This window comes from Oryctolagus cuniculus, chromosome 5 (genome assembly GCF_964237555.1).
Source record: "Oryctolagus cuniculus chromosome 5, mOryCun1.1, whole genome shotgun sequence".
In the NCBI taxonomy this organism is placed as follows: domain Eukaryota; kingdom Metazoa; phylum Chordata; class Mammalia; order Lagomorpha; family Leporidae; genus Oryctolagus; species Oryctolagus cuniculus.
In genome coordinates, this window is record NC_091436.1 from 5,984,638 (window position 1) to 6,008,077 (window position 23,440).

Here is a 23,440-nt window from a genome sequence, read left to right on the forward strand (position 1 = left end):
AAAGGCCAGCAGAATGAATCCTCTTTCTAAAATTTCAGTGAAAGGGCATTAAAGATATCAATTGAATATATAAACATGTCTTTTCCATGAAATAAAATAATTGAAATGCTATAGACTAGTTCTGGAATTCCAGGTCCCTCAAGTAAGTCTGAACAAAGATTGTCCATCCCATTGTTAGGTCATTCACTCCTGAAACAGTTATTTGAGAATTGAAATAGATGTCAATAATTTGTTTTTTAAACTTAAGCATATCATGATTGAATTATTACAAGACTGTAAAGCTCTTTTGGCACTAGACTATCAGCTATTTGTATGATTAAAATTATATTAACATTAACAGAGTGAACAAGAAAAAGCTTCTTGATTGTCTCAACAGATACAAGGAATATCTTCGATAAAGTTCAATACTAATCTCAATTTTAAAAAATAAACCATTAGAAAATTAAAAAACCTTTTGTCTTCCAAATTATCCTGCACATTCAATAAAATTCTAATCAAATGCCAAAAAAATTTTTTCATAAAACATGCCTGCTTATCCCAAAATCCCTATAGGTGGTAACAGAACAAGAACGTCAAAGAGGATGAAACTGAGAGAACACATCTTACCAAACTTAAAATTTGTAAAGTTCCAAGAAGAAAGTATGATACCAGCACAAAAACTGACGAGTAGACTACTGGGACAGAACAAAGAATCCCCAGTTATTATTTAGAAATGTACTAGATTGGAGATTCCTGCTAACGTGCCTAGAAAGGCAGCAGACGATGGCCCAAGTACTTGGGCCCTGACCACCAACATGGGAGACCCAGATGGAGTAGCTCCTGGTTTCTGTCTGGAAAAGCCTTGGCTGTTGCAGCCATTTGAGGTGTGACCCAGTGAATGGAAGCACACTGTCTCTCTCTCTCTCTCTCTCTCTCTCTCTCTCTCTCTCCTCCCTCTTCTCTCCTCGCTCTCCCTCTACACCCTCATCTGCCATCCCTAACTCTTTCTCTGATGCTCTGACTTAAAGCCTCCCTTTCCATCATAATAACAAATCAGCAACAGTACATATGAACATTATAAAAATAAAGAATAAAACATTTAAAAAAAAACTTAGGGCATGTGGATCAAATGCATATTTTTGAAACAAGGCAAAAAGCATCCATAAAGGTAGAATTTGATAAGAATAAACAGTTAAAATTAAATTTAAAATTTCTGTGCACCAAAAAATGTAAAGTCACACACTATGAAAAGATATTTGCATATGTACAAGCAATAGTCAGAAATACCTGTATCTTGAGATGATGTTCATATATCAATAAAATGATAGAAAGAAAAACTAAAAAAAAGGTATGGAAAAGGATATGAATAGGCATGCCACAGAGGAAGAAACCTATATGATTAAAGTCCTGTGGAAATAATATCACTAGTCACCAAGGAATTGCAAAATTAAAACAAAACAGGATATCAGTTGACACCTTTCGCATTGGCACAGTGTTTGACCTGAAACCACAAAATCATGATTTGGGAAATGATATAGATACATACATATTGCTTTGGACAGAAATTTGAGGAGTGAGGTCTTGGTGCAACAGGTTAAACTCCCACCTGTGATGCCAGCATCCTATATGAGCACTGGTTTCATTCCCAGCCGCTCCATTACTGATCCAGCTCCCTGCTAATGTGCCTGTGAGGGCAGCAGAGGACAGCTCAAGTGCTTGGTACCCTGCCAACCACATGGGAAAACTGGATGGAGGTCCTGGCTCCTGGTATCAGCCTGCAAATCAAAACCACATTGAGGTTTCACCTCACCCCAGTTAGAATGGCTTTCATAGAGAAATCAACAAACAACAAATGCTGGTGAGGATGTGGGATAAAAGGTACCCTAACCCACTGTTGGTGGGAATATAAACTGGTAAAGCCACTAAGGAAGACAGTTTGGAGATACCTCAGGAATCTGAATACAGAACTACCATATGACTCAGCCATCCCACTCCTGGAAATTTATCCAAGAGAAATGAAATCAGCAAATAAAAGAATTTCCTGCTCCTCCATGTTTATTGCAGCTCAATTCACAATAGCTAAGATATGAAATCAGCCTAAATGCTGTCAACTGAAGACTGGATAAAGAAATTATGGGATATGTACTCTATGGACTATTACACAGCAGTAAAAAAAATGAAATCTGGTGATTTGCAATAAAATGGATGAATCTGGAAAACATCAAACTTAGTGAAATAAGTCAGTCCTAAAGGGACAAATACCATATGTTCTCCCTGATCTGTGATAACGAATAAAGCACCTAACAGGAAATTTGTAGAGGTGAAATTGACATTTTGAGAAGCAATGACTAGAATAGCCCTTGTCTTGACTATTTTTGGAACAGTTATTTTTTTTCTCTTCTTCATACTGTCTGTTGAACTCTTTACTTATCACAGAGTTAATCCTATGTATATAAAGTCAATTGAAAATAGGTCTCAGTAAAAAATAAGAGTGAGAATAAGAGAGGGAGGAGGAAGTTTTTAACCATAAAGCCGTATAGTTCTGTATACATTCCTACTGACTTCTAATGGTACAGTTTAAAAACTTGCCATGGGACCCCAAATCCTACTAAGCTGGGTGGTAAAAATGCCATCTTAAGTATTAAAGTAACCATATTAAGTGTTAAAGTGATCATGTAAATAGGATTAACTATTAAAGAGATCATATAAGTAAGATAAAATGTCTGGTAATAATATGAGATAGAAATAAAAAGGAAAGAATGTTCCAACATGAGAAGCAGGCCACACAGCAGACTCATAGAATGATAATTGCTTTAAATAGCACCCCAACCTCCGAATCAGCCCTTATGGTATTCAGTGTGGCTGAAAAGAGTATGAAAGCATTTCAGGCATGGAAAACCAAGACACTGTGGCAAAAAAATGTCCTACATGAAGGATCTCTGTGAGTGAGACCCCCAGTGGAAAGAAGTGGCCATCAAAGAAAGCTGTACTTTTCTGTGAAGAGAGGAGAGAACTTACATTTTGATTATGGCTTTATATAAATACTGTCAGAGATTGTGGATTAAAAAGGTTTCCTTAGCCTAGGCAGCTCATGTCAAGAGTCTCGGGTGATCACTGACATCATACACAAGAGTGTAAATTGTTACATTAACAACAGAAGTTGCTGTGTATTTCCTCCCCATGCAGGACTTTTGTCCTCAATGAGTTGTATCATGAGAATTAACTGTAAAACTTTTTCTCAAACAGTTGTGTGTGTGTGTGTGTGTGTGTGTTTAAAAATTGTTGAAATCTTAATATAGAGATGGTATTCTGGATATAAAGCTAATTGAAAATGAATCTTAATGGAGAACAGACTGGGAATGGGAGAGTGAGAAGAGGTGGGATGGGAGGGTGGGTATGGTGGGAAGAATCACTATATTCCTAAAATTGTACTTACGATATTTGTACTCATTGAATAAAATGTTTCTTTGGGAGAAATAATAAGCTTCCCAAATTTACACAATTTTATAACCAGATCCTTAATAATCATTCCAATAAATATTAACTAAGACAGTTAAAATATTCAATTCTTGACCTTTAGCAATAAGTGCTGCAGTAAATACAGTGCTGTGTCTTTGGAAAATAGTATAGAAAGAGTTGTTGTAAAGTTGTGAGACCTGGACAAGGAACAAATCCTGCCCTGCAGTTACTGGTATTTACCCTGCCGGACCTAGGAAAGACCCTACTTCCATTCCACTGCTACAGGTAACCCTGCAGGACTAGGGCAACGTCACCTTCTCAACACCCAATTTTGCGATTAATGTTTTTGGTACAATAAGCCTCAGCCTTATCCATGCCAATTAGCAGGACCTGGAGGAGATCCCAGCATCATCACATAGTCCCAGTGCTGTAGCTATTGTTGCCACAAGTCCCAGCATCAATACAGGCTTTCCTGATGGGGCAAGAAAACTGCCCACAGCACCAAGATCATGGCCACGGCCATTACAAAGCATCAAGTAAGTGAGACCTAACGCGATGGTAGCTGAAGACACACATCTTTGGGAGCCCATGTCCACACCAAAGTCATACTGCTACCTCCACAAACTACTGCAGACTAGATGACTGTGACACTTGTAGACACTGCATATATTAATAATAACTGAAGAGATCATTCAGAGCTTACCCTCCAGGCTCCCCTGGAACCAAATCAACTACCCAACTGAAACCCCGCATTTCATCTAAACAAATGAATCTTCTCCAATGAAAGCTACTCAGTAAAGTAGAAGGCACTATTATACATATGCTGATGTCAGTACAGGGAGGCAGGAAAAATGATGACCCAAGAAAGCACGACACCTCCAAAGAACACAATAGTTCCTTTGATATAGATTGTTATTTGAAGGAAATGTATGAAATACCTGAAAAGGAATTCAAGATAATGATCCTACAGGAACTGAATGAGATGCAAGAGAATACAGACAGTTCAAAGAAATGAAATAAAATGCCTAATATTAATAAGAAATTCAACAAATAGAGACAAAAAAGAATCAATGAGAAATTTTGGAACTAGAAATTTCAATCAATGTAATAGAAAGATACAACTGAGAGATTGAAAATCAGAGTAGATCAAGCAGAAGAATTGTTTGTTCTTGAGGACACGACTTTTGAAATAATCCAGTCAGAAAAAAATGAAGACAAAATAATGAAGAAACCGTATGAGGCATGAGATACCATTACATGAACAAATAGTCATATTATAAGGATACCTGAAGGAGAGGAGAAGGCAAAAGACATTAAGAACCTATTGAATTGGAAGAATAGCTGAAAACTTCCCAAGATTATACAAATATAGGGCTTGCCTCACATTAGGTACTTCCAAAAGCAAGCTCATGACCGAACAAGAAGAATGCATGCTGAATGGGCATCACCACTGTCACTCTCCATTACTTTGTGTCATGTTCAATGGGAGCCACCACCATCAATTTCTGTCACTCTGAGTCATGCTGAACGGGCATTACCACTATCACTCCCCATTACTCTGTGTATTCTTAGACTGGTATCACTATCACTCTCCATTACTCTGAGTCATGCCGCAGGGGCATAACCACCACACTCCCCATTACTCCGTCGTACTAACAGGGCAGGACACTATCAATCTCCATTACCCTCAGTGATGCTGAATGGGCATTACCACGATCACTTCCCATTACTCTATGTCATACTGAATGGAGAGCATGACTATCACCATTACAACCATCACTCTCCATTACTCTGAGTACTATTGAGTGGGAGTCACCACTATTACTCTCCATTATTCTGCATCGTGCTGAGTGGGTTTAACCTCTATCACTTCCCACTTTTCTGAGTCATGATGAATGGCGTCACCACTATCATTCACTACTCTGAGCCTATGCTGAATGACATCACTATTTCACTCTCCATTAATTCTGCATTATGTTTCTGTATTCAGCTATGTAAGTATATTTTTCAACAGGTTTTTCTCTACTTTGTAGTACAGAATACTTACAAAATGAGGATTATGACATATCAATCTCCTACTTATATTGACAGCATTCCCCTACGGATGAATTGAATATGATCTAGAAGGCATTACAAAAACATGTATTGCATACAAATAGCCCAAGTGAAAAAAGCAACCCATAGAACAATACCTTAATCTCAATTATCTATCCCCATCTATTTATCATATCAATGCATACATATTCCCTACACATTCTTGGGAATAATGTATACAAAATTTGGGTTCTGGTTACCTCTGGGAAGGTATAAAATTGTAGCTTCTTTTGGAAATTTTTTTTACTTAACAGAAATGAATTAAAACATAATTTATCAAATCTAAGTGGTAAACATATACCTATTTACTATGCTCAAGTATATTTATTTCTATGGTTTTTTAATTTGTGAAGGATATATTTAAAATACAATATATGAGATATAATGAAAACATTTGACTAAAATGAGGTTCAGCGAGGTGGCTGGCTATAAAATAAATATACAACTACTTGGGAAAACATGTAAACATAGAATTACATAGTACTAAAAGCGAGACATTGTTGACTATTGACTATTTTTTTGCAATTAATTTTTATGAGCACTTCAACCGCAAAAGTATGTTCAGCTTGACATATTACTAAAAGGCAATTTGGAAGATGGCAAAATGTTAAACTTTATAATGAAAATTGTGTATATAAATTAATGGGACATAGTTTTTATAGTCCTAAAACATATTACCAAGTTATAATTATTAGAACTGAGTGGTATTTGTTAAAAGTGCTCCTCAAATATTGCTATTCTTATGAAAGATTTTCTTTTAATTTTTTAATTTTTTTAAATTTTTTTTTTTTTTTTTTGACAGGCAGAGTGGACAGTGAGAGAGAGACAGAGAGAAAGGTCTTCCTTTGCCGTTGGTTTACCCTCCAATGACCGCCGCGGTCGGCGCGCTGCAGCCAGCGCACCACGCTGATCCGATGGCAGGAGCCAGGAGCCAGGTGCTTTTCCTGGTCTCCCATGGGGTGCAGGGCCCAAGCACCTGGGCCATCCTCCACTGCACTCCCGGGCCACAGCAGAGAGCTGGCCTGGAAGAGGGGCAACCGGAACAGAATCTGGCGCCCCAACCGGGACTAGAACCCGGTGTGCCGGCGCCGCTAGGCGGAGGATTAGCCTAGTGAGCCGCGGCGCCAGCGAAAGATTTTCAAAGAACATGCAAAGCAGCAAGGAATAAACATTGCTAAATAAACATTTTAAAAAAACTGAATAGCTATCTGCAAAATAGTTTTTTGAGATATTTCTATTATACTATTTACCCAAATATTCCCAGCCCTAAATTTAAGGCTAATTAAACCCAGAACAATTAGAAAATTAAATTAAAAATACTTGGGGTAGGCCCTGGAACTGATATTTTTAAGCTTCTCAGGTGATTCCAATCTGCAACGTGAGACCCGCAGCCTTAGATGCTTCCAACCCATTACTGACAAGTGGTGTGAATGTGCTTTAGAGGCGCTGAGATTCTGACCTCAACACCGGGCAGGTAGAGGGGTAGATACCCAAGCAGTCCCAGGGAGTCAGGATAGACACCTTAGGGCACATCTGAACACTGAAGGCGGCCATACAGATCAAACCTTTACTGGAGTCAACATTCTTGAGATCGCTCACTCACTAATTCTACTTAAAAAACTATAATTTGAGGATATAATTTAAAATATAGTAAAGACATTTTAACACAGACATTAATTTCAAAATAATGCATAATAGCAACAAGCTGAAAACAACTTGGGTAAAGGACTCAGTAAACGGTGGCACAATCAGAAGATAGAAATTTGTGAAGTTTTTGAAATGCCTAATGAGTTTGCAGTTTATCTAAACTTTTAACATATTAGAGGGAGTTCACGAAATTTCTTTTTAAGTATTATAATTATACAAAAGGCAACCTACACAGATCCACACATACACACACACACATTCTTCATAAAGTAGATACATACTCTCTGTATATATGAACAAATATACACATATATAATTTATAAAATATACACAATTTAAAGAATTTTAATCATGTATATAGTGAATGGAATTCACAACATAATCATTTTTGGAAAACAAAGGTAAAAATACACAAAATGACTAAGAAGACTGTTGCGTCTCATCTCAGCCTTGGCACCTGCTCCTAACTCCTGCCCCAGGTCCTCCTTATATGTCTAGTTCGCCAAACGGGATTCCCTGATTGCCACAGGAAAGCCATTCCACAGCTCGATTCTTGCAGGTCATCTGCTCTGTGTTCTCACAGCACCACACGTTTCCTCTCTGCTAACTTAGAGGAATAGCAGCTGTCTTGTTCCCAAGATAAAATGCACTGGGAACCGGAACTGAAAACACACAACCTACACGCTCCTGGGGGTATTTCTGCATTCTATTCCTGAATCAAATTGGACCACCAAAAGCCTACATACATGCCTTCCATCAGTTTAATCTCATGCAAATCCAATTTGTCAAGATACATTTCAATACTGTGTCTTTGGGCTTCACTGAAATCTTTCCTGGATGAAATCTGGTACTGTATTTCTTGTTAAGAAAGAAAAATGTAGGAATGGCAGGTTGCATATATTTAAAATGCGACATAATCAATTCTCTGAGAATTCCAGGTGGAGAAAGCTTCAGTTCCCTATAGGGACTGATGGGCTTTTTCTTCTGTGATAATGAGAAGTGTAGAATGCTCCCTTTTCAGGAACAGATGCCAAGAAGTCCAGAATTAAATGTGAACATCAATCAATAAATACACTGACCTTTAGGAGAGGTAAAATTGATTCTGATTTTCTTTAGCCCAAGCTTTCTACTTTAGCTACATTTTATTTCATTATTATTTGTTCAGTTTTATTTCTGATCATTCTGATTTGTTTTCAAAGGCTTCTGTCCTAATGTTTATGTACTGCATTGTAAGCTGGTTAAAACTGGTAGAAGAGTACATCATAAAGAAATACACAAATATATTTGAAATAATATTTCCCAGAAAGTATATGCTTTAAAAAGAGGAATAGAAGTCACCATTGAGAAGGGAAAGGAAACTGACAAATGACTCCTATCATTGAAAATAGAATATGATCTAAAAGTACCATAAATAAATAAGGCAAATCAAACCAAGAGAAAAACAGGCAAAAGTCTTGAAAAGACATTTCACTAAAGAACATATCTAAATGGGAAGAATATATTAAAAAGCTTTAACTTCATTAATCACAATAAAATTAATACTAAATTGCCAAGGAAATAACATTATATGTGAACTAGACTGTAAAAGGCAACACAAAAAACTAATTATTGTGAGATTACAGAGCAAATAACAGTCTCACATAGGTGCAGTAAGAATTTAAATTTGAAAAATCAATTGAAAAAATGATTTTCAGTATCATTATTAAAGCCAAACATACGTATAACTTAGGGCTCAGCAATTCCTCCCCAAGATACATATCCTTGGACATTCATAGATATGTTTTTCCAGAACAATGCGATAGGGTAGCTGTGGGGAGCAACTTGGAGCAACTCGGACTAGACTAAGTTACTGGAATTAAGACTTATTCTATGCATCTGCTCTCCCACAATATGGCGCTGGGAAGGGAGGAAACAGCTTCTACACAGCTGCCTCCAGTTCAACCAATAAACTGTAGGACCTCCTCCTGATTGGAGGAGAGCAGCGTACTCAGCGTGTGGGTAGCAGAGTTGGGATTGGTGGAAGAGGACTATAAAGGAGGAGAGAGACAACGTGCACCGGGAACATCTATCTGAAGGAACACCTGTGCAGCCCCCGAGAGAGCCGGCCGGCGGTGTGCCGCTCCCCCGCGGAAGTGGGGAAAGTGGCAGGGGGAACCGCCCTTCCACGGAGGTGGAAGGGTCGGTAGCCTACCCGGGAAGAACCAGCAGCAAACCCGGGGAGGGCCGAGCAGACGAAAGAACAGCACAGGGTCCTGTGTCGTTCCTCCACGAAGAGGGGGAGCGACAGGTAGCACTACTTTTAACAATCCTAAAGTGGACGCTCCACAATTACACACCAAGAGAGAAATGGGTAAGTAAAGCATGGCATATTCATGCACATATAGGAACAAATACGAAGGCTTCATACACAGCTACAATTGTATGCAACAGCATGGGTGAGTCTCACAAATATAATCTGATGATAGAAAGCAGTTACAACACAATTGAATACTTCATGAATTTATGTATATAGGTACAAAAACAGGAAGAGCTGATTTGTTGATAGAAGCCAGGACATGACTAGCTTGGGGTACCTCTGGGTAGTGACTAGAAAGGAACAGTAGTGAATAATACGTCTTGACTTGGGTGCTGGTTACATCGTTGTTGCAGTTTAACACTTTCCAAGTGATTCACTTAAGATTCATGCATTTTCTGTATGCATATAATACATCAGCCATAATCTAAAAAATTAACCATAAAGGACTGTTCTAAGTCAGAAAAATCTAGAAATCTATCTTCCTTTGCTTGCTTTAACATTTAATAAGTGTCTCTAAATAACAAAAAAAAATTACACAGATTTGTATGTTAAATGGAAAAAATAGTCTTCCTTGTCTTTCCACAGACTTGGTTGGAAAAGCCAAATGCAACAGAGATGACTCTCCCTATCATATGCTACAGCATTAATATGTGATATCTGTTACTTATTAATTAAACTATGTTAACTAATACACATTTATTAAATGATATATCATTTAAATTAAAAAAGAAGTTCTAAACTAGAGAGGAAGATATTTGACATACTTTAGTTGAACTGCACTAAACCTCTGGACATTTGAAGAAATAAAGTAAAATTTGCTACTTCACTTTCAAAATCAAGATGGTTTAAACTAATGCAAAACTTTAAAATAAAACATGGAGGGGCCAGCACTGCGGCGCAGATGTTAGGAAACTGGCGCAGTTATAGCCAGGTGGCTGAATGGCCCAGCTACCTGAGCCAGGCTCCCCCATCCTAATGGGATTCGCTGCTCCTGCTTCCCTGCCTGCCCTCAGGCAAAGTTTTAAAAGGGCCGGTTCCTGAACACATGCTCTCTCTTGGCCCTTCTCTCCTGCTCTCTTTCGGTTGCTCCTCTCCTCTCTGTTTCTCTCTTATACTCTCTTTCTCTCTTTTTCCTTCGCCGCCCCTTCACTTTGGTCTGTAGGGTGTTCCCCAATAAACCCTTTCCCTTACTCCGGTGTCCGGTGTGCTTTGCGACGGCTAACATTAAGATATACAGCAGAGGGTTAATACCCTGGCCTGAGGCACCGGCATCCCATATGGACACCGGTTCTAGTCCCGGCTGCCCTTCTTTCGATCCAGCTTTCTGCTATGGCCTGGGAGAGCAGCAGAGGATGGCTCAAGTCCTTGGGTCCCTGCACCCACGTGGGAGACCTGGAAGAAGCTCCTGGCTCCTGGCTTTGGATTGGCACAGCTCCGGCCGTGGTGGCCAATTGGGGAGTGAACCATCGGATGGAAGACCTCTCTCTCTCCCTCTCTCTCTCTCCCTGCCTCTCCTCTCTCTGTGTAACTCTGACTTTCAAATAAATAAATAAATAAATCTTAAAAAATAAAACAGAAAGTACAAGAGGGCTACAGAAAATAATACTAAATTTTTTCTCATAATCTTAGCCAAACTACTTTACCTTTTTAAATGCACATGTATAATTTTTATAAGTTCATAAAAATATTGCATATAATACTTGTAAATTATTTTCATCCCTATATTTAAAACTGATATAATATTATTAGCACTTTCATTACAACTTCTAACTTACCAGTGATTGTTTAGCTATGGTATAAAATATGCAGCAATTCATTTCACTACAAAAAGGAAAATAGCATAGGCTATGTGCAGGAATTTTTCCTGAACTGGGGCAGGTACAGCAGTGAGTGAAACAGTGCATTCCCTGACTACAAGAAGTTTACTCTTGGCTGGTGCCCTGGCTCACTTGCCTAATCCTCCACCTGCGGCACCAGCACACCGGGTCCTAGTCCCGGTTAGGGCACCGGGTACCAGTCCTGGTTGCTCCTCTTCCAGTCCAGCTCTCTGCTGTGGCCCAGGAGGGCAGCGGAGGATGGCCCAAGTGCTTGGGTCCCTGCACCTGCATGGGAGACCGGGAGGAAGCACCCGGCTCCTGGCTTCGGATTGGCGCAGCGCCGGCTGTAGCGGCCATTGGGGAGTGAACCAATGGAAGGAAAACCTTCCTTGTCTCTCACTGTCTATAACTCTCTCTCTCTCTCTCACTGTCTAACTCTGCCTAGCAAAAAAAAAAAAAAAAAGTTTACTCTCTAGTGGAAGAAAACGTAAGATCGACTTAATGAATACCAGAGGTAAAATGTAAAACAGGAAAGGGATATGGGAGAGCTAGAACAGGGATAAAGAGTTTAAAAGGAGTCTGACATTTTCAATAGAGTAATCAAGAGGAACTGATATGGAGGGGAAAATGCATTTCAGGTAGAGGGAACCTGGTGAACAAAAACACGGAGGCAGCATTGCCTGGTATATTCAAGGAGCAGCAAAGGCGCCAATGTTAATGACTCTGAGAGAGTGAGGGAGGAGGGTCTAATGCCTGTATGGCCTGATCACAAAGGGCCTTACAGGAATGAAGGAACTTGATCTTTGACTAACATGTGACCCCGCTGAGGGACACCATGATTTGAGTTTTAAAGGGCTCTTGTCTTGATTCCAGAATTGCTTAGAGTGGCTCATAAAAAGTCATACTGCAGTGTAGTATTCCATAGTGTATATGTACCATAATTTCTCTATCCAGTCTTCAGTTGATGGACATCTGGGTTGATTCTATATCTTAGCTATTATAAATTGAGCTGAAATGAACATGGGGGTACAGATAACTCTTTCATAAGCTGATTTCATTTCCTTTGGATAAATTCCCAGGAGTGGGATAGCTGGGTCATATGATAGCTCTACATTCAGATTTCTGAGCTATCTCCATACTGTCCTCCACAGTGACTGTACCAGTTTACATTCCCACCAACAGTGGATTAAGGTTCCCTCCTCCCCACTTCTTTTTTTTCTTCAGATCTGCTGAACAAAATTAAAAGCATAGACTAGGGTCAGAATACAGAGGACTTTGCTAGACCTGTGGAAATATCATGATCTCTTTGTCTAAGAATTGGGGTCTCCAGAAGACTTGAGTGGTACCAGGACTAGAATTTTGTACAAGAAAGAACTATATAAAGAATCTGATAATTGACTGAGCCTGTCAAATAATCAGCGGGTGGGATCTAGAGACCAGTGTCAGTAAACTGTCCAAACATGGACAAAAGATGATGAGGGCTCCGTCACATTATTGTTACACGATCTTTTCATCATTAGTACTTCCACTGTACTGCCTAGATATTAGTAAGTCTTATCATGGCTATGCATTTATTTATACTATGCTTATTTAACATGTCCCTCTCCTATTTTCACTGACAACAGCAGCATGTTTAGTACTTGTGGTAGACACTTCTAAATAAGCCCCAGGATGTCTTCTTCCCTTTTCTACAGTAATAAAACACTTCAAGTTTGAGCCGGACACAGAGCTTCCATTTGGAGACTATTGTCCTGTCTTGTAACCAGCTGTGGCCACTAAGCTAAGTTTTGGCAACAGATTCAAGAATGAGAGGTAAGCACAACTCCTGGGAGCTGCCCTCACAACGGTGAGGCTGCTTGTGGTCTACTTTGTCCTGCCTCATTCTTACAGGTCGCCCCTTACTCATTTTCTCTCTGCCTGCCTGAAGTAAATGTTGGAGAGTAGTCGTTTTTTGTTAACTCCTTTCCTGATGAGGCAGGTGTGCACAGCTGGGAGTACTTTAAATTATCAGCATATTACTAAACTCTGGCTAGTGGGATATGAGTGGAAGTGGGGTACGACCCCTGAGTCACGCTCATGGTTGGCAACCTCTGCTTCCTCTTCCTCTTTCCGGAGGGTGGTGTTTGCTCCTAGGGGTGGTAAGCCCACCTTGGCCCAGGCATCATCACAGATGATACAACGCAAGCACATGGAAGGGTGTTCTGCCCTCGGACCCATTTCATGAGGAAAACTGTCCACCCTCCTGGGATTACTTACAAATTTCAACTTTAATATATGACAGAAACAATTTCCACCTCTGTAAAGCTATTGTTATTTGGTCTCTGTTAAACCAGCCAAATCAATATCCTACTCAATAATTTATAAATACTGATTATTATCATCATGTACTGAATGAAAATATAGTTGATAAATATAAAACTCCTTAGGTATATGAAGTAACATTAAAGAACTGCTTTTCCCATTTCCTCCAACTTTGAGCATAAAGCATCTATGGAAAAGGAAATTTGTAGCATAAAGTTTAAGAAGAAGTGAACTTCTCTACCATCACACCTGGGTCCATATCCTAATTTGCTTTATGATAGGGTACATAGCACAGAGTGGCATAGGAAGTATCTACTGTCCACTGAGATGAAGACAACACAGCACAGGTTTCTGGTTTGTGGTTGTGGGCTCCACCAGATCCCACATAAGGCCATTAAAAGAAAAACCAACTATGAAATCTTCAAATTCTGAGTTTCTTATCACTCTTTATAGGAAAATAATGTAATAAGATGAATTTGAGTATTGTTCTCTGACTGCAGAGATTTTGTGATTGCATATGTTAATACAGACTGCAACCAGTATTTCTTAGAAACAAAAGAATTACTATTGAAACACAACAATTGACATTGGGATCTTTCCATTTATATTTATCATTATTTGGTAAATAATTTTGAATTCTCATGTGTAGATTATGATGTTAAATAAGGATATATGTTTGCATATCCTATCTTAGCAAATCTATTTCTGATCAAGTTTGAATAGTTACATCACTGGTAGCACCCTGAAAAGAAACACCAAAGTCTCTGTGCCCAGTGTACAGTGCACACGTCTTGTGTGGCACAGCATAGGGATGGACCTTATCTAATTGATTTGCTGCAGTTTGACAGAGGGTAGTCAAGTTTCCCTGGAAAAATGGTGGCTCTTGAACATGGGATTGTAATTTAGGAAGCTGGAAATTAGCACACACTTTCTGAACAGAAATAAGCCTTCAGAAAGAAATAGGAATATTTTCCTTTGTAATGCTGAAAAGCCTACACTGCTGAAGACAAAAATGGTGAGTTGTATATATTGGATATGAAAGTGACATTTTTCATTTCTTGTCCCACTGAATTTATTGGGTATCAATAGTATTGTCTTTCTTTTATGAAGACTTTATTGTTGGTTTTGTTGGAGTATTGAGGATGAGGACTCCAGACTGTGCTTAATAAATAGTGAGTGCTTAAAAAATGGCTATTGACTGAATAAATGGATAAATTATGTTTGCATATAAGAATCATGACCTATGATAAATAAAGTAAAAAAATAAAGGGCTGGTCCTGTTTTGATGATCCCAATGGAAAGATAAGTATTACCAGTAACTAAAAGATTTTCCCTTTAAAATATGAAAAAGGAAGTAGATAATTTATCTCAAATAACTTATTTATATGAACAACAGCCTTATCCTCTTTTTTTAGTCCTGAGACACATTTATCATGTTTGGCAAAACTGAAATGCTTGATTTTGTACAACTCTGACTTTAGGTGTGAGGCTATGCTAATGAATTGACATGATATAAGAATGTATGAACACATGTTTAGAAAAAAATGTCCTTACACATTTGTGATGTTTAAAAAAACTCCCAAATTACAATAATAAAAATAATACTGTGTAGAAGAAAAGCGGAATGACACACCTGAATGGCTATGAGGTTGTGCACTGCTGACACATGAGCCACCTTGACCGTCCTGAGAACCCATTCTAGTGAGTGTAGTTACTCCAAGCAGGACCTTCAGCCCATTTCCAGGAATTCTGACTAACTCGAACTGCGTTCACCTGACACACATTCCTGAAGTGCGAACATCAGTTTGCACAGCAGCATGGCAACCTGGCCTGAAGGTCCCCCGCTATTCAGGTCCATTCATGTACTTTAAGGAGCTGGTTTAGGAAGATGGCACGACATTTGCAACAAAGAGGTAAAACAAATAATGCGACAGGACAGCACCACTCTTCATTTAACAGACGACTTAGCGGATAATGCACCAGATCCTCCCAGCGGGTGAATTTCATAGATTTGAATCCTGCACTTACTATTTGATTATTCGTGGCTACCTGTTTTCTCAGCAAAACCTGACTTAGGGTAGCAAATTAAAAACTATGTAACAAATAAGAAGGTTTTTCAAAATAACCTGGTGCGTATTGTAAATATTTTTTCTTAATAGTATTGAGAATATAATTTTTTTATTACCGCAAACTATAGCAATGTGAATGGTATTAAAAGGCAGAGACACCTGAACTAAAGCTTAGATTGTTTCAAAGATCTTTAAAAGGCCTATGAGGGACAGTTTCCCATTTTGTAAGGTTAACCACTTTGTAAGAACGCTGATGGAGTAAATGCTAGGGTTCTCTAAGGAGTCGAGGTTAAACAGAGGCGTCCTAGTGTGGCTCACTGGATGGGTTTCTGTTCCCAGCTGTCTGTCAGCGCCTGTCAGCAGCCGCAATTTGACGATTTCTAAGGGCCCTCGGCGGAGCGGGGCTGGTTTGGATGGGTAGGGGCAGGGGTGCTTTGCTTCGTGTCACCAGCTCAGGACATACTCTGGCCTGGCCCAGCAGCCACGAGGGCCTGGGCAGATGCTCACCCGTGGGCGCACGCCATCCCTGGCCCGGGAGCCTCGGCACCTGGCCTGACCTGGGCCATCCCAGGCCCATCCCAGGCCACCAGCCTCTACCTCTCGCGTCCCCGGCCTCGGAGCGAGCGAAGGGCACTTACGACTGAGTTTTTCATCATGGCTTTGACCGTGAAGCCCTCAGACACCAGGGCGTGAGGCTGGTGCACCGGGAGCGGCTGTTGCGCCAGCAGCTTGGTCCTCTTCGGCATCTTGTCTGGGCATTTGCTTAAGCTCAGGGTCTCTTTTTCTGCCACCATCTTCCTAGAAAGTGTCTTGTTCTCCTACAAAAGTGTAGTCAAACAGTCAGTGGGTTTTACGGCTGTGAGCAGGAGGTCGGGAACAATGTGGAAAGGCGCGTAAATGGTAGAATTTCAACCCCTCGTGGTGCCCAGGTCGATCCCGATGTTTGGCAGCTCCTAGGTGAAGGGAGTTTAGGGAGGCGAGGGGCGGGAAGAGGGCAGGACCGTGGCTAGAGCTGCAACAAGCTTCCAAAGGTGGGCCTCTCCGTTGCTAGGCGACTCGTCAACACGGCGGGCCGCAAGCCCCGCCCCGCCGTGACGTACGTTTCCTGGGCCTTCTGCCGGAAAGGGCGGCGGGCCGCCGCAGGCCTGAGGAGAAGCCACGCCCTCAAACTACGACTCCCAGGAGGCCCCGGGCCGCCTGCGCGTGCGCACTGCGACGGCCTGCCGCCGTGGGGGAGAGGGGCGGGGCGGCCTGGAGGATTTCACCCCCGGAGCGCCACTCGTGGGAGGCGCTGGCGGGAGCCGGGGAGCGCGTAGGCCCCTTCCTGCCCAGCAGCGTGCTCCTGCCCAGTGACCATGATAGGTACGTGGGTGCCTGCAAGGTACAGCCTGTCTGCGCCGCCCCCCGCGCCCCGGCCGCCCGGGACAGCCCGGACGCCCGGGGGCCGGCAGGTGACAGCTGTCAGCGGCGGAGAAAGTGTCCGCGCCGTGGTCAGCCCGCGCCGCCGGGCTCGGTTCCTCAGGGCCTCGCTGGGGTCCAGGAACCCGTGCGTGTCCTCCGCCCCCTGCCCGGGGCGCCCGCCGAGCGCGGCCGATGGCCCCGGGGCGGCCGGGCCGGGTCCGCCGGGCCGGGGCGCTCCGTGCGGTGGCTCCCCGCGGGCCGCGGCGGCCGCCGGCCGCTCGGAGCGGACGCGGAGGAAGCCCCGGCGAGGCCGGCGGGGAGCCGAGGAGACGCCCCCGGGTGGAGCTGGCCTTCCTGCTCCCTCGGATCTTTGGCGTCGAACTTCTGAGGTGAACGCCCGAGTGTGAATAGCGCAGAGACTAAGTCTGCCTTTCGCAAAAAAAAAAAAAAAAAAAAAAAAAAAGAAAAGAAAAAAGAATGAAGTAAGGAAAAAAACCCACAGAAATGACGTAGGTGCGGCTTTGTGAATGAAACTTCGGAAGTGGCTGTTAGGGTCGTGGCTCCACACTGCCAGGTGTAGATTAGCCAGCGCCTCTCGGGGTGGCGAGGTCGAAGGTCACTTCAGGGGCCATCCAGGGCTATTTAAAGGGTTTCATTGCTCTGGGTTAGCTTTGGAAGGTTTAGTAAGAGTCGTGGTTATTCTTGGCAAGTGTCACGGACAAAACACTTAGGTTGCGTGGAGAATCTGAGGTGGTTTACAAACAGTTCTTTCTTCCATGACAGCTGTTGTTTAACATGGTGCAAGTGTGCCTTGCAACATAAATGATAAAGTCCACAGTCCCCCTAAGAAACCTGCATTACCTATACAAACCATCTGCGCCACGTACAGTAAGTTGTTTTATTCCCTTAGATGCATTAACTAATTCTGTCAGTGTGTACATTTCAAGAAAAATCAGAAATGCCGGTTTTGAAGTTGGGTGTATTGAACAGTGTTAAAGGTAGGTAAAAGCAACCAAAAGGAAGCCCTGGCATGATGGATTTCGTTTTCGGGACTACCCTTTGGAGCCATGAAATACATCATAATCTTTACTCACTGATCAGTTGGAGAGCAAAACATTTATGTATTGGGAGATTTTCTTAAGATAACGGTAGCAGTGATTCTCGGAGCTTCCCCTTTAATACCTATGTCCTCCGAAACTGCTACACCCTCCTTAATGCAAATCATACTCTGCCACTTTATTTAAATTCTGCCTTACTTTTGAGGGAGAAGAAAAAGATAGGTTCCTGGAAAGGTAGGAGCAAGGGGACAAATTGTTACCCCAATCCAATAAAATTACTTTCCTTTAACTTTCCCATCTTGGCGTGGACTGTTTCAAAAGTGCTTACATTTCCCCCTCACGTTATGATTGATATGGTAAATGACCTGACCCAGACAGCTACAGAAACGTAATTCAATTGAAGTTGGTGAAAAAATTGTGCCTTTGTGAGCAGTATGGAGAAGGACTTCAAGAATATATGAGACGTATTGGAAAAGTTTAAGAACGTTCAAATTAGAATGTAATTTGACTACTTCTATTAGTAATATATTCCTACCTTCTTCAAAGGACCTTTGTATTTAAAATGAAACTTAATGGTGATATTTGTGAGATACCCTAAATGTCCTGTAGAACTGGATTTAGTTGTTTAAATAATAAATGTTTACGTGGTTGTAACGTTTTCAGTACTGATGTTAAAATTCAGTGTCTTACACTTTTGAAAGATTTTTGATTGATAACAAATCCAATAGTGAGAACACAGTCTCTTCTATACCTTGTTCAACTTAACATCTCAAAGAACTTACATGTCTGCATATACAGATCTACCCCCACAGTAATTCCTGCTTAGTCTTTTAATTATAGGCTACAATAGTTATGTGCATACTCTCCAATCAGCTATATTTTGTGGCCATATTTTTCCACTTACATAGGTAAGCATAAAGTAAAAATCTTAGTACGATTTCTGAATGATTTTGAAGTTTGCTAGATTTTTCCAAATTGCTCTGAAATAACTTGCCCTATTTTACACTCCTGTCTAAGCCCTCTACTATCACAGCAAGGTAGCAAGGAGCTGGTCTGCTCCTCTTAGGCTGAAAATTACCGAAAGACGTCCTTTCCAGGAGTGTCTCAGCTGGCAGCAGCAGTCCCTGACTGCATTTCCCCTGCCACCCACCTCCCTCTCACCCAGGCCCTTCAGTGCACAGCTGCTCCGCTGTCCTTGCTGGCCCCCTCTCTGGCAGGGTTCATAGCAGCACCTATTTGCCCACTGTGAGCCATCACATACTTTTCACTTTGTCTTCCTGATAGATGAAAAGCAGTATGTATTTTAATTTTTAAAATGAATTTACAAAGAAAAAAAGGCCACTCCTCGTATTATAATGCCTTCGTTTCACAAAAGCAGACCCAGTAATTGAGCACTTATTTGTGTCTGGTACAGTGTATGAAACATAAAAGTGCCCTGCCCTCGAGAATGTGCAGTCTAACTATTTGCCCATAAATATTTTTTTAAAGCTTGCACACTTATAGTAAATTTTAAAGTCTCAGAATTTATATTTCTAGTTGAATGTCCTGTGTACTGCTACTTGCCATTGCCTTTTAATAATTTTACATAAAAAATGACTCTTAAGTCATGAGGTCCAATTGTGCCAAAAAATAGGTTTTACCAAACTTTACACGGAAGATTTCATGTAATTATATGCAATTCTTCTTTGGGTCCCAAGTTCTAAGATGATGACCATATGGCCTTTACAATTTTTAGCCTGCTTCTGAGGATTGTTTAGAAGTCTGTGCTTTTTACTTCTTATGAATTTCATGGCTTCATTGCTTGAAAATGATACAGTGACACTACTTTATTAAGATATGCAAATTTATTCCTACCTCCAAAATTTCCTTAAAAAATGCAAAAAAGGAAAAGTTCCCCTTACTTCAAAATGATTAATATTCATGAAAGCAGTTTCAGTGCAAAATACTTTACTCTGTTAGCTTTCAGTTCTTTGATCAATGGAAATTGTTTCTTACCTGCTGTTTCTTCAGCCTTTAATTGTAGCCCAGTGCTTATTCAATGTTTCTGTTTTAATTTGCATTTAATGAGCTCATTTAAAATGTTTCTTTGTAGTAATCTGAGTGGTTTATCTCTAAAGTTTTGTCCTATTAAAGAAAGAAACTTGGGTGACAGTTGGCTGATTTATGTTGCAGCTCACCTCCCTGACTTGCTTACTTCATCCTACAGGAGAGAGTGTTGGTTAGAAGGAATTGCAACAACAAGACTATTTCCCCAGTGTTGTGGTTCCTAATTATCTAGGACTTCTACTCAGTTAATTCAAGTATCTGGTTTTCACTAAATAGAAAAGTTCCTTTCTTGATTAATAGGTATTCCAATTCATAGTAATGACTTTCGTGTCAGCTGTTTACGAGGTACTGTATCCAGTGGTGTGGATCCAGATAAGTGGTACATATGTAGGAGAATATGTTGCTGGGGAGAAGGACACAAAAATACGGAAAACTGTTTCTCGCCAGTGAGTTTGCAGCCTCGTTGGGCTGATAAGACATGTGTTTTGGGGTACTGATTCCACCTCTACCCTACAGAAACGGAGCAGAAAGATGTATGTATGTATGCACCCCCCTACACACACACACACACACACGTACACACCCATAAGACAATGAGATTGCTCAGGATTCTTTCACTTAAGGAATTCTCTCAGAATTGAATGCCCTCCTTCTCTACTGTGTACTTGGAAATGACTATTCATCCTTTCTTCAGTTTTTCAAGCATTTTGTTCACTATTGTGGTGTGGCTCAGTTACAGTATTAATTTCCTGTGTCCACTCTAACAAAGCACCACAACTTTAGCAACAACAAGAGTGCACGCTTCTGATAGTTTTAGAGGGCACAAGTCCAAAATGAATATGAAAGGGCTAAAATCAAGGCATTAGCAGGACTGTTCCTTCTGGGATCTGCTGTGGAGGATCCTGTTCCACTTCTAGAGGCTGCTGGCATTCATTGGCTCCTGTGGGACCATCACCTTCTCCTTCATTGCAGTCAAGTCTCTTGTGAGCACACGTGTGCTTACCTTTAGGGTCACCAGGTTAACCTCCCCACCTCCAAATTCTTCATTGCTTCTGCAAAGCCCCTTTTGCTAAATTAGGTGGCATTCTCAGGTTCAGTGACCAGGACCTGGGCATTGTTTAGCCTACCAAGGTCACCAGTCATACCTTGCTTTGGAAAGCTTGGTTGTAGGTGCCTTATTCTGAGGGAAATCTGACAGCCAGCGTCTGATGAAAGATTGACAATGATCAGACTTGATTTTTGCCTTTTGTGAGGTCATTTAAAGGAATGAAATCATGTTGCATGTGAGGAGTCTGGCAGTTTTGGGGTGTGTGTGTGTGTGTGTATGTGTGTATACATGTACCCCTACTGGCTAATGAAGCTGGCCAAGGGCATAACTCATGCTTCAAGGTAGTTTTCTCGGGTGGCACAAGAACATGTGGCTACTCTCCTGGACTGAAACAGTGAATTACAGCTGGGTAATTTGATGTACCAGGTTGCTAATTTGTATCCTGTAGAGAAAAGGGAAGCTTTGTTATACTTTTGACAGGAAATATGATTTCACATAACAGCAGATGATCAAGCAAAGCAGGAGCAAATAACCATTTTATGTACATTTTGCTTTCTGATTTTAGAGTTCACTGTGAACATTAGACACCTAATGCTTTTTTGGAATAGCTTAACATTGTCCTGCCCTTTGTAAATAATAACTAATCGGGCTTGGTTGAAAATTACACAGCTAGAATTTTTAAATAAATTCTAGTAAAGTCAAGAAGGACAAAAGAACAAAACTCTCGTAGGTTAATTTACTTTAGTTTTTCAAAAGGTGTCGGCAAACAATTTGATTCCATGAGGCAGTTTTAGCTGAAACGTTTGGCAAAGATTCCATTGCATGTTGTTAACACAATTAGGAGGAACTCTAATGAAAATATGGGATAAATTTTAAAAACATAGATGTAGAATTTGATTTGTAAGAAAGGGGAAATGTTCACTTTTATTAGGAAAAAAAGAAGAAAATTCGTGTTATATCCAACAAATACTTAATGAGACTCTAAGTCACAGGACCTGTGACAGACTGCATGCCTGCAAAACTAAAGGAAGAAGTCACACTTCAGTGAAGATGCTGTGTTCATGTAGAGAATTGTTATCAACGGTAATCGAAGTTATAAAGGAAGCGCGTTCAGTTGTATGATCAAGCAGGGAAACCTTCAGCAGAGTGGTCTTTATTTGACTTCAACCTTTAGAAAATGTGTTCTAGACAGAGGGTCCAGGGAGCAAGGGGTGAGGCTTGTGAGTGGGAGCTGTGCTGGGAGGAGAAGCAGTTGGCAGAGTGCAAGGAGTGTGAGGAGGAGGGGATGGAAAGGAGGGAGCAGGGTGTGGGGACGCCATGCTAGTCTGACTTTGTGTAGTGAGGAGCCACTTGGTCTTAATGCTGGGAAAACGCATGATCGGATTTATTTTTAGAAAGGTAACTGGCAGCACTGTGAAATCTTATTCATTTACATTTGGCTGACATTTACCTTTTGGCTAATCTGGGCTATCCCAGTTTGACAAAGAGCAGCATGTCTGCTACAAATGGACATACTGTACTTGTTGAATTCTAAGGGCCCTTTTTGGCAAAGAAAGCTCACCTCCCTGCCTGCAGTGGCCGGTGGGCAGATTAAGGAAGTGCCATGATTCAGGCCTCTTCTAAGACAGTTGGAAGTAGCCATGCCTATGTTGGATGGGAGATGTGAATTCAAATGAAATACTTGGAGCCTTTTATACTGATTTCCATGTGGGATATTTAAGCTATTAGGACAGTTAGCTGTACTTGATAATAATCAGTATAAACAAACCTTTCAAAAGGTTTGTGTACTTCAGATTATTTTGATGAAATCATTTTCCTTCTAAATTTTGAAGATCTAACATCTTACCTGCCTCATTCTAGAGCCAAATGTGTTTTTATGAAATAAGCGGTTGTTGCAGGAGTGAAAGTACGAATCACAGGAGAGGAGACCGTTGTCCTTGCATCTTGTGTGTCTTCTTCAATGTCCCTGGAGGAATCCTATCTGAGTTGATATTTGTCTTTAGGTGAGACCTTATTTTATCTATGTGGCTACTATATCCAACAGAATTCCAGTCGGTGTTGAGATGGGTGAGAGAATTAAAAATAAAGGAAGTAAAAAGGAAGTAACTGTATCTCTTGATTTTGGCAAATACTAAGTGTATTTAAAATGTTTCATATTTCAAGGTGGTGATTCATTATTTGTAGGAGAGATTTTAGTCCCTCACATTTTCCTGTGCAAAGATTCG

General features: G+C 40.9%; 2 protein-coding genes across 9 annotated transcripts in view; one reads left to right on the plus strand and one right to left on the minus strand.

Annotated features, from left to right (window-relative positions):
* The window catches only part of PACRG (parkin coregulated), a 578,050-nt gene extending 561,289 nt beyond the window's left edge, over positions 1–16,761 (minus strand). The window contains exon 1 of one of the 5 annotated variants that reach the window (XM_017345476.3): positions 16,301–16,754. In XM_017345476.3, the coding sequence (XP_017200965.1) occupies positions 16,301–16,456 (156 nt within the window). In that variant the 5' untranslated portion in view covers positions 16,457–16,754. Of the gene's footprint in view, positions 1–16,300 lie in introns of all 5 variants that reach the window. The other 4 variants (XM_002714988.5, XM_051855185.2, XM_051855184.2 and 1 more) reach the window with 4 other exon arrangements.
* A 108-nt stretch (positions 16,762–16,869) lies between these two features.
* Positions 16,870–23,440, plus strand: part of PRKN (parkin RBR E3 ubiquitin protein ligase) — a 1,400,595-nt gene continuing 1,394,024 nt past the window's right edge. For 2 of the 4 annotated variants that reach the window (XR_011388432.1, XM_051855168.2), the window contains exon 1: positions 16,870–17,024. Coding sequence is in view for 1 of the 4 variants with exons in the window: in XM_051855168.2 (XP_051711128.2) it covers positions 17,018–17,024 (7 nt within the window). In the remaining 3 variants the exon portion in view is untranslated. The remainder of the gene's footprint in view (positions 17,025–23,440) is intronic. The other 2 variants (XM_051855165.2, XM_051855167.2) reach the window with 2 other exon arrangements.